General features: G+C 38.2%; 1 protein-coding gene across 1 annotated transcript in view; it reads right to left on the bottom strand.

Moving 5' to 3' along the window:
* ANXA10 (annexin A10) overlaps positions 1 to 15850 on the bottom strand; it is a 101488-nt gene that overhangs the window by 5373 nt on the left and 80265 nt on the right. The window contains exons 5-10 of the mRNA XM_057548268.1: positions 11597 to 11710; positions 9848 to 9938; positions 8751 to 8830; positions 1206 to 1259; positions 1025 to 1118; positions 259 to 354 (exon numbers count right to left, since the gene is read on the bottom strand). Of these exons, the coding sequence (XP_057404251.1) occupies positions 259 to 354; positions 1025 to 1118; positions 1206 to 1259; positions 8751 to 8830; positions 9848 to 9938; positions 11597 to 11710 (529 nt within the window). The remainder of the gene's footprint in view (positions 1 to 258; positions 355 to 1024; positions 1119 to 1205; positions 1260 to 8750; positions 8831 to 9847; positions 9939 to 11596; positions 11711 to 15850) is intronic.

Here is a 15850-nt window from a genome sequence, read left to right as displayed (position 1 = left end):
ATCCCAATTACCTGAGAATTCAAGGTTTCCTAGTGTGAAAGTTGACAGCTGTTAGGAAGGGTATGGGTTCATGAAAGTTATTAGCTTGCCAGTTTAGTGCATTGTATCAGTAGCCGATGCATGTTTCCTCTACAGAGTTAACATTCTGTCTAAATAATTAAATTCAGGGGAAAGTGACTCAATCAAGAGTTTGCTCATGCGTCTTTAATTCAATCAGAGCTAATCAGCATTCACTGTACCAAACACATTATTACTCACCAATTGCAACTAGCAGCTCTTGAAAGGATCCATCATAACATTCATTAATGGCATCTACTATGTCTTGCCCAGAAATAGTTTGAAATTCCTGGAAAACTTCAACAAATCGATATAATTCAAAGGAGATTTTATGAATATTATAAATTTAAAATGCAAACATGGATTTGATTGCTTATACACAGTGAAGGTAAGTAAAGTATAGGGGTGGGTGTTGGGTTGCAGTAGGCCATCTTTTAAAATGTTTTTATGGACTTTTGTGTGTTATATATAGTAGAAAAAACCAAAAAAGTATTTTAAAAAATAAGGGAGACAGAAAGGTACAGCAGTTTGGGGAAAGTCGAACAAAGCGCCTGTAAGACCAATAAGGCAGCTTCACACAAATCACGAATTCAGTAATAATGACCTTGGTTCATTACGGACTGGTTAACCTGTGTTCACCATATTCTTTTTAAGACAACATATGATGCACCTAACAGGAGATAGGTAATATAGGTGAGTAAGTTCTCCACCAGAAACAGAGGTGGTTTTAAAAAGTTTAGTATTGAAAGGTTATGTGATTCAATTATTGGCAAAATAAAATTCTAGAGGAACTTCATCCTTAGCGATGTTATTAGATGAGGCACGTCTGTATAAACATAACCCCAAAGAGGTACCTTTGAGATAACTGGCTTTCCTCTCTTCATATGTAACACCCCCCTTTCCCGATTACCTACTTGCTTTTTATTCTCTAATCAGGGGGTAGCTGTAAAGAACAGAGGGCAGTTACCCAGCCACAGCTGCTGGTAGCTCTTGTTACACAGGATCATTTGCAACAGCGTTTTGTGCTCCCCTGTCCTCTGCTGGCAGGTCTCCCACAGCACCTGAAACATCACAGGCCGCCAGGTAGCACCGCGGCCCCAGGCTGGCGTGCCCAAGGTCCCGCGGTCGCCCCAGGGCTGGCCCGTTACCATGGCGTCCTGGGCAGCCGTGGCAGGGTCCGTGTACCCTTCTTCCCTGGTTCCCTGTGAAGTAAGCACAGGGTTCTCTCTGTAATTGCTCTGAATTGACAACTTAGTAGGGTTACCGGGACACAAATCTTTGAGCCACCAAACACACTGGAGACTCCTAAGAAAGTTCTATCATTAGTCGGAGTTAGTCTACATTTCTTGGGTACTTTATGCAATGCAGGTCTTTTTAAAAATGTGGGCACTTTTCATTTTTTCTTTGTAGCCGAGGTAATCTTTCAAAGGAGTTGACAAGTTTTTCGCTTTTCCAATTTCCCGGGCGGTATCCCCGCCGCCCACCCCTTCAAACAGCGCCCACTGCCTGGCCGGCTGGTAGAGACGGGATTTTAACATCGTCAGAAGGAAAAGGCAGAGAGAAAGCGTGAGTTAATGCTCGGCCTCTGACTTGTAACATCTCATATAGGCAACAGTAAAATAACCATGAAATCCAGAATGTGTGCAGTGAGAGTATTTTGTAAATTTGTTTCACTCCTGCCTCTTTATCATATGAAGAAAGAACAGACATGGCCAAGCTGCCCTAAGAGAAGTCCTTTCAAACAGGAGGGAAGGCGAGCTCACTAACGCAGGACCCTCTGGTCCTTGAGGGTTATGAGGACAAGAGGGCAGAAAGAGGTAGGAGAGACATGGGATGAGGCAGTTTATTTAACCCTTCCTTTCCTTTGGGTCCAGATCTGGAGGAAATGCTTTTTTTTTTCTTTTTTGACTTTGCTGGAAGAACACAGAATACACTGCCTTCTGTTCCTGTTGTCTTTTCAGATGCCGGAAATGAACTCAGTGACAGAGCAAGATAGGGCAGCGGAGGCCCCGAAGACACCTTCCTGAGTTCATCTCAGTCCCGAAGCAGCACGAATGGGCCCCAACTCTCCCATCTGCTCCTGATGCAGGAACTTGCCTACTGGCTGACAAGCCGGCAGCGGAGCCTGACGGATGGAGTGGTTTATGGCCGCAGTGGGGCAGACCCTTCCAGCAGGCCAGGGCTGTGAGACAGACCGCGCTGGCTGGAACCCTGTGGAGGACACAGCCGGGCACCAGTGGGAGTCTTAGGCTCCAGAGAGAGCAAGGGTGAGGCCGAACCATCCTGAAAGGTTACTTGGTTCTGATCAAACTGAGATGGGAAAAGCGATATGTTAACCAGCTTAACTGGTCAAGTCTCGTCTTCTCAATGGGATTTGCCCTGACCAAGCTGTGCAACGTCGTAACCTACCCACCATCCCCTCCCCTGCCCTGCTGTATCCTTCATCACCTAACATGCTGGGAAATGCACCAATTTATTAGATTTCTCCTTAGCTGTCTGCATCCCCTGACTAGAATGCAAGCTTCTTAAGACTGGGGTCTTTGTCTCTTTTGATAATTCCCAATTGCCCTTGGCATGTTGTAGGCTTTTGAGAAATATTCACTGAATCAATACTAAATGAAGGAAGGAAAGTTAAAGAAATACCTTTTAGATGGCAGAATTGAAACACCAGTTAGTAGAAACAGGAAGATTTTCTGGATCATTGAAGTGTTTTTTGTGATTTCCAATCAAACGATGTAGCTAAGTAAACACCTACGCATGCAAAGTTTGTGAGAAATATTTAAGAATTTTCTGCAGTTCTGAAATTTTTGTGAGAGATTTGATTTTGGGACATTTAACTTGAGATGGTGCCCAGCTGTTTACTTCTTTGTGCAGTTAATTGCCAAAAGCACTTTAAGCAGACCGGTAGATTAAAAAAATGTGAATCAGTTACTGTGGGATTTAGCTTTTCCCAGCAAGTGGATTTTGTCATATAAAAAGCCTAAGACAGTAGACTGGTAGGTGATGTAAATGCCAGAGAAACGGCATAAATGAGAATTGGGGTTAGGGGCAAAATAAAAATGTGAAAGGAAGAAATTAAAGGAATTAAAATCTGGCTGGAAGTATTTGGAGCAAAGTGGCTACAGAAGATCCCCAGAGGCCTCAGGGCATGAGTCTGAGGAAGCATCACTGGGAGACTCCTGACAGCCAAGATGAGGACAGTTTCCATTTTTTCTGTCTGTGGAAACATTTATCATCTGCAGTGTGATTTGCACATATGGATTAATTGATCTTTAAGTGACTAACTTTTCATTATTTGACAGATAATTAGATCTGTAAATCTGGTTTAATAAAAGCACAGGAAGTGCTGTGAGTCGGTTCAGTGATTGGCATTAGTTTTCAAGAAGAATGTGTTCTGGTTGAGTGGTTTTCTTATTAGAAATAGCCCTGTTGGAAAATTCTTTATAGATTAAAAGCTCTTTTTTCTCCCAGAAAGTATGACAGTAATTTAAACACTTCATGTTTCATGAATACCTTAAAGCTTCCAATTCCCTCAATCTCTATTAATTCACAAAAAGGAGGTGTATCTGAATGTTCATGATGTCAAAAAGATGAAAGCCATGGGCGGTGTTTCCTTTGATTCTGAAAGTGAAGATGCAGAGGGAGGAGGAGGATGTGATTATAATTGCTGAAGAATTTTAGAATATGGGTACTGGGAGGGAATGGAGCAGAATGGGTTCACTTCCTTTAATTTACAGGGTAAATGTCTGGAATCTCAAGAAAGCAAAATGATAAACCCAAGGACACACAACTGACTTAGAGCCAAGAGCAAAAGATACATAGATATATACCTGGTTGTTTTACACAGAGTATCTATCTATCTGTCTGTCCATCTATTATCTATCCATCATCTATCTACCTGTCTACCTATCTATCTATCTATCTATGTATCTATCATCTATCTACGTATCTATCTACCTATGTATCTATTATCTATGTATCTATCATCTCTCTATGTATATATGTATGTATGTATCTATCATCTACCATCTATCAAACATCTATCTATAGAGAGAGATAGGGGCAGAGAGAATAAGGATCCCAGCTGGAGGGTAGAAGGAACTTGGTCACGTGATAGTGCCCCTCAGTTATTTGGCTGGAACTCATCACCTATTTTTGTAAGATGTCTAGACAGAATCTCTGAAATGGTGTACACCACAGATAGTGGTCAGAAGTGATGGACTTCTTCAATTCTCTAGTTAACGTTACATCTTTTTCCACTCTTGGAAATTTACTGATCCAAAGCCTAAACCAGTAGGTCCAAAAGGAAGAGCCATTAATGTAGAAGTCAGAAGTCAGTGGTCAGACTTCAAAATATTTAAACATCTATGAGAAATTATACATTTTACTAAGCATTACATGGGACTCCTGATCTTGAAATATAAGTTTTTTACTTCCATTTTCAATTATGAGTTAAGTGCTTTCTTTGAAATACGTAGTATCTTATACTCGTAAATTGTGTTTTACATTTTAAGGGGAATATACTATGAAACCTTATAAATACATAATATTTAAGTAAACCTCATTAATTTCCCTGGGCTTCTTATAAAATCTAGGTCTTGCTTCACCATCAATTTTTTTTTTTTTTAGAGGTACATTCCATGTCTATTGATAGGAATACTCAATATTGTCAAGATGTCAGTTCTTAACTTAATCTGTAGGTTCAACACAGTCTCAATCAAAATCTCAGCAAGTTATTTTGTGGATATCAATAAATTGATTCTAAAGTTTATATGGCGAGGCCTAGGATAGCCAACACAATATTGAAGGAGAAGAACAAAGTCAGAAGACTGTCACTACCTAACTTAAAGCTTACTATAAAGCTCCAGTAATCAAGACAATGTGGAATTGTCACCATCAATTTTTATATTCTATGTTGAAAGGACAATTTTACTGCTCTGAAGAGCTATTTCAAGATTAAACACACACACACACTGAAGTTCCAACTCTAGAAATTGAACTTAAGAAGTAATACTTTATCCTGTAAAGTCATAATCCAAATTAGGTGAAACCCAGTGATAAAATAAATTGTGTATTATTTTAAAATATGTGTGTCTATACAAATAATATTATATGTACAAATACACATCCTCACATTTATACTCTATCAAAAATAAAGCATTATTGTTTAATTTCAGGAAAAAGGAACTGCAATTGTGCATAAGATAGATAGCCCTATTACATCAAGGGAAAATATCGTTCACTGATTTTTTACCCTTGTGACTTATTTTCTCTCAAGTTTAGTTTTCAGAACTGTGTGTTTTTTTCCTGAAATATAAGAGCTTTGCTTTACAAAAACACACTGCGATCCTGATTCTTGGCTGTCAGTTACTTTTAGGGGGTTTGTAGCATAACCTTTGACGAGGTGCAGAGATTCTGAGAGGTTATTTGAGTACTTGATCATTGGAATTTTACCAAATAGAAGTAGAACTGGAGTACAATCAGATGGGGTTGGAGGTGGGAGCAATCACATTTAACAGTGGAGGTGGAGGTATGGTGTCTTGGGGCTCTTTTCAGGTTAGTCTCTCACTCAGCAGACGTGAAACGTCAGGCCAGCCACGGAGCCCATCTGAGCTCCCAGGGACGGGGTGCAGCCATTCGGCTCCCCTGCGGAGCTGACTCTGAGATGGAGACCAGCAGGTATCTTGTTATATTTTTTTGCCTTTTAAAAAAAAATTTATTGAAGTATAGTTGATTTACAATGTTGGGTTAGTTTCAGGTGTATAGCAAAGTGATTCAGTTATACACGTACACATATTGAAAAGATACCTGCACCCCTATGTTCATAGCAGCACTGTTTACAATAGCCAGGACATGGAAGCAACCTAAGTGTCCATCAGCAGATGAATGGATAAAGATGTGGTCCATATATACAATGGAATATTACTCAGCCATAAAAAAGAATGAAATAATGCCATTTGCAGTAACATGGATGGACCTAGAGATGATCATACTAAGTGAAGTAAGTCAGACAGAGAAAGAGAAATACCATATGATATCACTTATAGGTAGAATCTAAAACATGATACAAATGAACTTATTTACAAAACAGATTCTTGTTATTATGGGATGTGCTGGGGATCAACTGTGGATGGGAGAGAAAAGAAGCTGAATTTGGAAGGAGAGACTGGGCTGTGATATAGGCCTAGTGGAATGGAAAATAGTCCTAATGAAATATATTTTTTGTCTTACTAGAAAGCTTATATATTTCTTTAATAAATTGAAATAAATTTCTTTTTGGATACTAAGACAGTAAAAACGTGTTTGCTATTAAGATGCAACTCGTGGATTTATAATAGGACTTTTGGTTTTATTAGCGGCAGTACTAATGCCGACACGAATTTCTGACTGGAAACTGTTGTTTTAATTTACATTATGGAGCATCAGTCCTAGAAGACCAAGAGATGAAGACCCTTCTAAATTGAGAGAATGTTTTAATTAATCTTACAACGTTGACAAGTTAGAAAATATTCAATTGAGATGGTGCCAAGTAAGATTATTTTTAATATTAATAATGATTATTAAAAACTTTTTTTCCTGAGGGCTTCCCTGGTGGCGCAGTGGTTGAGAGTCTGCCTGCCAATGCAGGGGACACGGGTTCGAGCCCTGGTCTGGGAAGATCCCACATGCCGCGGAGCAACTAGGCCCGTGAGCCACAACTACTGAGCCTGCGCGTCTGGAGCCTGTGCTCCGCAACAAGAGAGGCCGCGACAGTGAGAGGCCCGCGCACCGCGATGAAGAGTGGCCCCCGCTCGCCGCAACTAGAGAAAGCCCTCGCACAGGAACGAAGACCCAACACAGCCATAAATAAATAAATTAATTAATTAAAAAAAAAACTTTTTTTCCTATAACGACTCAACTTCTGTCACAAATTTAAATAAGCTTATTTCTACAACACCTTACACAGAAGTCTCGAGTTGGACGATATCTATTCTCTATCGATGTTCTCATCCCAGAGATTAGAATCTTCAGAATAGGACTTGATGAATTGATACAGGCAGTTTTATGAACTATGCGGCCACGCCATGCACATCCAAATTAAACCACAGCAAACCAAATTAAACAAGAAAGCAAATTCTTGCTTTTGTTTTTACAAATAGAATGTTTACTTTCATCGAAAGGTCAGTGGATTTGCTCAGTACTATGCCATTTTTTTCAGTTGAACAATTTGAAGAAATCCAACCAGCCCTAGTCACCAATCTCTCCTCCGTCTGCGGCAGCTAATACTTGCTTCCTCTGGAATCTTTCCTTTTGGATTTCTTTATTTCTAATTCAAAACTGACAATAACTTGGGCACAAAAAAAAAGAGTAAAAAAAATTTTAAATTTTAAATCCTTGTTGCCTGGAATTGTTAGTTTGTGTTCTAATCTGGCTGATATATTTATTCATTCTTAAATTATAGAGACTATTGTGAAATACAGTATAAAGTTTTTAATCACAATAAACACACATTAAAGAAACCACACCTCCTGTGTTTGATTGGGTGTGTTAATCCACCCCGAATGAGGAAGATAGCAAAATTGCCCAGTCAGAAAAGAAGGAAAATGAAGTAGTCATTTAAATTTGCACACTGCCATTGATATTTTAAAGGAAAAAAAATTATTATCAATAGTCATTTTCTCATTTTAACTATTTTCTGTACATAGACTAGTTCTAGACAGGGTAGAAAGAATTCTTAATTTTTATCTTTCTTGTGAAAAGTAATACAATACTTTACCTTGAGAAATAAATTTGTTCATTTTTGTAAAAAAAACTTTGTAGAATTAAAAAAAAAGAACTCTCTCTAGGTAAAAGTTTGAACCTGCAATTTCAGAAAGAAAAATTAGCATATGGCTGTGGGTCTATTTTCTGGAGTGGTTGGGAGATTTTCTGTATCTTTTTCCTGACCTGATGTTCCCTTGTTTTCTTTCATTCTATAAGTTCTATAACCTGGGCTGCAACATCAAGAGTTCCATCCACTGCTCTCCCTGCTAGAAGATGGCTAGTCAACAATCTGAGTGATAACACAGAGGAACTGAAAGAGCTTTTCTTGCCTAAATTCAAGCCCCTTGTTTCCTGCTGAATCCTCTCCCGTTTCCTGCATCACTTCATCAGGTACTGAGGGTGTGTCTGATTGATTTTGTCAACACAAACTCAAGGAGAAGATGGAATTACAGAAATAAAGAGATGGTAAGAAGGGAAAACTAGTTTTTATTTTCAATAATCCAGATTCTCCTAATTTAAGGTCATAAGTGAGGCTCCTGGATCCCTCTGTATATTGTACTCTCATCTGGTGATTCTGACTATTCACCTATTGGTGTGGTCCTGGGTCCCTGGGGCCTTAGGCGATGTTCTCATTCTACTAATTGTAACCGTAATATTTTTAATCTGTTAACACCCTTGTAATATATAATCATTTATGCATTTATTGATAATTATAATCACTTTACTTATAGTAGATTGTTTTGAGAACAGAAATGGTGTCTTATTCATATTTGTTTGTTTCTATATCCAACCCAAGTTTCTATCATAGTGCCTTGAATTTAGCTGGCATTCAGTACTTGTTATTGTACAGAATTCACTGTTAAACTGGAGTTTTCTGTCCTATTTTTGAAAATGAAACATACCTATTTTTTTTAATAGTGCAAAATGGTGTGAATTTTGGAGTTTCATACCTGGACCAAGTTCACCAGCGTATCTCTGAAGTGTCCCGAGGTCTCTGAGTAAATGTCCTCCTGCAGGTCGCGGCTGTATTCTGGGTACGAGAACGCCCATGTTGGAGGGTTGGTTTACGATAGAACCACGTATCGCTGTGCTTGCCTAGGTCAGCGCTACTTCCCCCGTATGAGTGGAAAGTGAGGAGACATCTAATCTGCTGACATTTCTTTGTCTTTTACCACATTCTACTCACATGAAGCCAATAAACAGTCCACCCAAGTAATTTGACAGCAATGGTAACATAGGCCCAGGTCTGTTTTCTTAAAAAAAAAAAAAATACTATGTCTATTCCGAAACTGAAAAACAACATTGAGAATCATTTCGCATTCTGCAATCTTTAAAATTCAGAATTCTGCCTTCTCTTTCCTTAGCGCACTGCCCAGCCCAGCTCTTCCCAAGTCTTTGTCCTGTCTTAATATTTTCAGTGAAGGGTCTTACTTCACTCCCCTCGGGAAAGTCTTGTTTTTGTTTGAATGCAATAGAGCTGATTGTCTGGAACATTTTCTTGGCAGTTCAATGTCACATAATACATGATGCAATGGAACTTAAGGCATTAAGCCTTTTTAAAAATGAAAAGAGTTAACCTTTCCACTTTTAAAATGCGTAAAAATCTGATTCTGAGGTGGATCGCAGTGATTATGAGGTTTATGTAAATTGAAGTAGTTGCCCATATTTGTAGAATTCGCTGAGCGGTCATCGCGCTTTGCTTTGTTCTGTCTTTATACCTGGTCCCTCCTAGGTAAGAGATACGATGCTCCCTGAGCCACTGTACCAGGTACTTGCTGTCCTAATGTAAACACCCACCTCATAGAAACTAGTAATTATTTTCCTGGAAAGTCCGCTTAACTTGATTGTCTAGGGAATTGTTTCATTTTTAGTACCCTGATCATCGATTCTACCTAGTGAATTAATTAGTCTTGAGTGAGTGGTATTTCACATATGAGTGTCTTAGAAAATTCTTTAAAATACATAAACTGGAATATTTTACGTGTTATTTGGAAAATATAAAGTTTATATGAGTGTAAAACATATGTACAAATGTGTATTTCCTTACGCAAATAGTAGGCTTCTCGCATCTGGAAAATTTCTCCGTTTGTTCTTGAAGCTAATATATCAATGAGGCAATTCTCATCAGTGCCTGCTCCCTAGAAAGACAGAGCGAGAGAAATATAAAGGCATCTGTGCTGGAAATAACAGTGCAGTCTGTGCGGTAAAGGGATACAGCCTCCCTGGTGTCCTGAGAGGTGGCAGAGGACAAGGAAGTATGTTTGGGATAAAGACAGGTCCAGTTCAGTCTGCCTCTGCTACTTACTAGCTGTTTGGTCCCAAGAAGATAATATTATCTGAAACTCTGTTCCTTCATAGAGTAAAACAGCATGGGCATTTCTAAATAATGTGGGAAAAGATGTTTAAACAATGCTCATGACACTGATTTTTTTCCGGGTAGAATATCAATTCTTGGGCAAGCTCGAATTTGACCTGGGTCTCTAATTTTGCAAAGATGTTTCAGAGACGTCTCCCTGCCTCTCCCTGGATGTGGACTTCTGCACCGTTTGCCTAAACGTTTGGACTGGGTACTTTCTGTAGTCTCTTTCAGCCATAGGCATGAACTCTTCTCTGATGGTGATTTTAAAGACAACACATCTTTTTCAGAAAGCTTCAGAAATCCTTTCCATTCTATGAGACATTGATACAATGTAACAGTTTCATCTAAACAGTAACATAGGACTTTCTCCTTATAGTTTTTAGTCACATCATTTTGCAAGAGGTAGGGATTGACATTATGCAATGCTCAATACTCTGTAATGGCCTATATGGGAAACGAATCTAAAAAAACAAATAAGAGTGGAGTGGATATATGCACATGTATAACTGATTCACTTTGCTGTACACCTGAAACTAACACAACAGTGTAAATCAACTATACTCCAATAAAATTTTTTTTAAATAGTAAAAAAAGATTCAATACTTTTGAGATTCATATCTACTCACTGAATTTTAACTGAGTAAATTCCACATATGGAATTGTAAAAAAAAAATAGTTGAAATTCATATTTTACATAAGGCTTATTCTGATCTACAAATATGATGGCCAAGATCCAGATTCCATAATTTTTTTCCCTTTCCCTTTTCGAGTCACACACTGTTCCCAGACCAGGGTAATCAGGTCATTGGCAGGCATTGTATTGGAATGATTGCAGCAGCTCTGCAGGTGTTTCATATCAGCATTTGGAAAGATGTGAAAAGCCCTTTCTTTGTCCCCCATCCCTAGCCAACAAACCTCTAACAAATCTGTAGTTAATTTCTTTCCTGTAAGAAAGAATTGTTCTAATCCTTCAGAAGTAACATTTTGCTACATTTGAGCGATAGTTTTTGTAAAGGATTGATTTAGAGTCACAAAAATAAAGATGTCATCTATATTTTGTCTCTGACTCAGTATTACTGCTGACTCATTACTTGATGAGCCCAATTTTTACCACAGTGTAAAGAGATTCACATGAATTATAATATTTCCTCTTAATGTATGAAGATATACTGGGGAGAGACAAATCCAAACAGCCTCGGAAGCTTTCCTTTTGGCAGGTTGGCACAGAGCGGGGTTGGTGGGTCTGAGTTTACACAACAGGAGAATCGACTGATCCTGCCGCTGGGCTCTGGAGGTCCCCCCTTTCCTGACACCCCCCCCCCCAGCATTTCTTTTGTTTCTTCTTTGCGCAGAAGTTCCCTCCCCTCCCTGATCACACGTAGCAGCGTCACAGGGCAGGTCCCGCACTATGGAAATAGTTTCGCATCCGACCTCTACCTTCATGGCGTGCCAGAGCTCGTGGGCATCGTAGGAGGGCGGTGGGTACATGAGGCCCACCATGACCTCCTTGAAGTGATCGGAAAGCTTCTCCTTCAGGTCACTAACCAGGTCCTGTGGAGGGAAAAACAAATACCTTCATTATATCGCTTACCAATTTTATGAGAGAAGTGGGGTAATTGTGGAAAGTCTTCTAGTACGATTTCCTTTTCCACGTCACTTCACATAATAACTAGTCTGGTTTTAGTTCACACGTGTGTACGTGGGTTACACGAGATCGTGGACTTGAGTGTTTGAAAATGACTGATGTGATGACATCTCTGCATGAAACATCATCTGTATGGATATTCTAGTCACGTAAACACAGAAGGATAACTCCTTCCCTAATCCCAACCCGACCCCTCTTCTCATCTCATTATGAAAATAAATAAAATTTGAAACCTGAAAGCATTTTAGTTGGGAGTGCTTAGTTTTCTTGTGTGGAATTAATGAAAGAAAGTCCTTAAAGAAAATATGCATTTTATTTTATCATTATAGCAATGTCTTTTAGCAAAGAGTTTCTGGTTATACTATTGCCAAAAAGCTTGTATAAATGAATTAAGTAGTCTTAGAACTTTCTTCAAATAGTCACATGAATACACTTACTGAAAATATTGAAAATTAAATGCTTAAAAAGAAAAATAAGTGTGCTGGATTTTTGGCCTTGAAATACAGGTACAAGAGCATGAAATCGATCGTTTTAATGTGACTTTCCTTTTACTCATGTAGAGTGGATGTTTAAAAACATATATGCTCAATTTATTTTTTGTAGGGTTACAAAGATATCTGAAAGATGTTTAAAATTTACCATTTCTTGCTAAAATGTATAGTGTATATTCAGTTTTATGTTGAAATACACAACATTTTAGTTCTGACTTGGTTCAATAATATAATTCAATAAGGCATAATAAATAAGCTTTGTTACAATATAAACGAAATAGTCATAATTTTCATTTTATTTAGTATAATCTGGCAGCACGTTTCCTATACTGTGGGTTTTCTTTTTTAACAAATGAAAGCATCATCCACAAGGTGGTAATTGGTAACAGAGAGAATCTATTGAATTTTCGCCCAGGTCAGTGCAATTTGTTTAATGAGCAGTTAATAGGTGTCTGGAGTTGTGGCAGGTGCTTGGAGTAGATATAAGACTTATAAGATCGCTTCCTCATGGAGCTGGTAGTCTAGTTAATTCCCTCGTTGTTCACCATCGACTGTTTCTAATCCCTTTACCAAATAGTCCTTAAGGTGCTATTAGGAGACAGGTGATAGCAATGGATAAAGCTGACATGAACATCTGAGCTTGTGAAGCCTTTGTTCTCACGCTCACACGAGCTCAATACATCTTTTTTGAAGGAAAGATGGCAGTGTATTCAATGGGTGTTTATTTCTACTCTTTCCCAGACATGGTGGTAGGAGCTGGAGAAAGATAACACAAGGTCTCTGTTTTCAAGAGGACCAACATCCCATAAACCCAGACGTAGTGTAAGTAAAAATGTGAGCTAATGCTTTCGAAGGCTCTGATCTTCATGTTTCACTTTATAAGATCCTAAAGCAGTAGTTCAAGAGAGTTCTAAGAATTCAGATAAGATATCAGAATGGCCTTACAGGATCAGAGGACAGAAGACACAGTTACACAAGGAAGGACAAGTGGCATGGAGGTAGGAGTTCAGATGCCATTTGTGATGGTTAATTTTATGTCAGCTTGGATGGGCCACAGCACCCGGATATTTGGTCAAACATTCTTCTAGATGTTTCTGTGAAGGTATTTTAAAAAAAAATGTTTTTTAAATGAAGTATAGCTGATTTACAATGTTGTGTTAGTTACTGCTGTACAGCAAAGTGACTCAGTTATACATGTATATACATTCTTTTTTCCCGTTTTTTTCCATTATGGTTTATCCCAGGATGTTGAACATAGTTCCCTGTGCTCTACAGTAGGACCTTGTTGTTTATCCATTCTGTATATAATAATTTGCATCTGCTAATCCCAAACTCCCACTCCATCCCTCCTCCACCCCCGTCCCACTTGGCAACTACAAGTCTGTTCTCTATGTCTGTGAATCTGTTTCTGTTTAATAGATAATGTCATTTGTAAGTTGTATTTTAGATTCCACATATGAGTGATATCATATGGTGTTTGTCTTTCTCTTTCTGACTTACTTCACTTAGTATGATAATCTCTATCATATCATGTTGCTGCAAATGGCATGATTTCATTCTTTTTTATGGCTGAGCAATATTCCATTGTATATATGTACCACATCCTGTGAAGGTATTTTATAGATGATTAACATTTAAATCAGTGGACTTCGAGTAAAGCAGATTACTCTCCACAATGTGGGTGGGTCTTATTCAGTCAGTTGAAGACTTTATAAAAAAAGATTGATTTTCCTTCAAGAATTCTACCAGCAGACGGCTTTTGGAACTGAGCAGCTACCCTCTCTGAGGCTCTAGCCTGCCATAGTCTCTGCTGGCCTGCCGTGTGTATTTGGGCTTGCAGGCCTCTGCAATCATGTGAGCTAATTCCTCAAAATCTCTCTCTCTCTAGACATCTGTTGACATCGTTCCCAACAGTGAGGACCTTGCATAGTTGGAACAGCACGTGGTTGAGATGTTTCCTTCAATATGGCTCTTAATGTGCCTCTAACAGGTGTTTATTCTCCCACTACAACAAAATTAACTTCAAACAATAAAAATATATCTGGAGAATCCCAAATGTTTGGAAATTTTAAAATGCACTTTTGTATGATCCAAATCTCAAAGAATATATCACAAGGGAGTTAGAAAATACTTTTAATTTAATGAAGGTGAAAATGCAGCATGTCAAAATTTGTGAGATGCAGTGAAGATAGTGATTGAAGATACACTTTTAGCTTTAAATATTCATGTTAGAAGAGAAACATACAATCAATGACCTAATCTTCCACCTCAAAAAATCTAGAAAAAGGAAGAGTAAATTAAGTCCAGGATAAGAAGGAAGGAAATAAGAATAAGATCAGAAATCAATGAAACAGAAAATAAATACTAGACACTGTGAATGAAATCAAAATGTAATTTTCTGAAAAGATGAGTAATGTTAATAAAATTCTAATTAGACTGACAAGAAAAAAAGAAAATACAAAAATATTGGCAAAGTAAGAGTGACATATACAAATACTACAGACATTAAAGGAAAAAAGAATATTATGACCACATTTATAACACTATATATATAAGTGAAATATAGCTGATTTACAATGTTGTGTTAGTTTCAAGTGTATAGCAAAGTGATTCAGTTATACATATATATATTTTATTTTTTTCCAGATTCTTTTCCCTTATAGGTTATTACAAAATACTGAGTAGAGTTCCCTGTGCTATACAGTAGGTCCTTGTTGTTTATCTATTCTATATATAGTGGTGTGTGTCTGTTAATCCCATACTCCTAATTTATCCCTCCTTCCCCCGCCTTGGCAATCACAGGTCTATTCTCTATGCTGTCAGTCTGTTTCTGTTTTGTAAATAAGTTCATTTGTGTCATATTTTAGATTCCACATATAAGTGATATCATATGATATTTGTCTTTCTCTTTCTGTTTTACTTCACTTAGTATAATTATTTCTAGGTCCATCCATGTTGCTGCAAATGGCATTATTTCATTCGTTTTCATGGCTGAGTAATATTCCATTGTATATATGTACCACATCTTCTTTATCCATTCATCTGTTGATGGACATTTAGGTTACTTCCATGTTTTGGCTATTGTAAATAGTGCTGCAGTGAACATTGGGGTGCATGTATCTTTTTGAATTATGCCATCATCAAAAAGTCTACAAATAATAACTGCTGGAGAGGCTGCTCACCACCTATAGGTTATGCCTATCGCCTTGCTGGTGCATCCCTAGAAGCTGCCTCTGGCTGCATCACAGAAACAGCCAAGCAGAAGCCAAGGCTTGATTTGCTGCAGAGGGTGTGGAGGAAAGGGAACCCTCCTACACTGTTGGTGGGAATGTAAACTGGTGCAGCCACTATGGAGAACAGTATGGAGGTTCCTTAAAAAACAAAAATAGAGTTACTGTATGACCCAGCAAACCCATTCCTCAGCATATATCTGCAGAGAACCATAATTCAAAGATACACCACTATATTTTAAAATTTAGTTGAAATGGATCAGTTCCTTGACAGACACAAATTACCAGAATAAACTCAAGGAGAATTTCAAACTGAGTCGAAATT

This window comes from Balaenoptera acutorostrata, chromosome 6 (genome assembly GCF_949987535.1).
Source record: "Balaenoptera acutorostrata chromosome 6, mBalAcu1.1, whole genome shotgun sequence".
In the NCBI taxonomy this organism is placed as follows: Eukaryota; Metazoa; Chordata; class Mammalia; order Artiodactyla; family Balaenopteridae; genus Balaenoptera; species Balaenoptera acutorostrata.
Note: the sequence above shows the minus strand (reverse complement) of the source record. Positions and strands in the feature narration are given on the sequence as shown.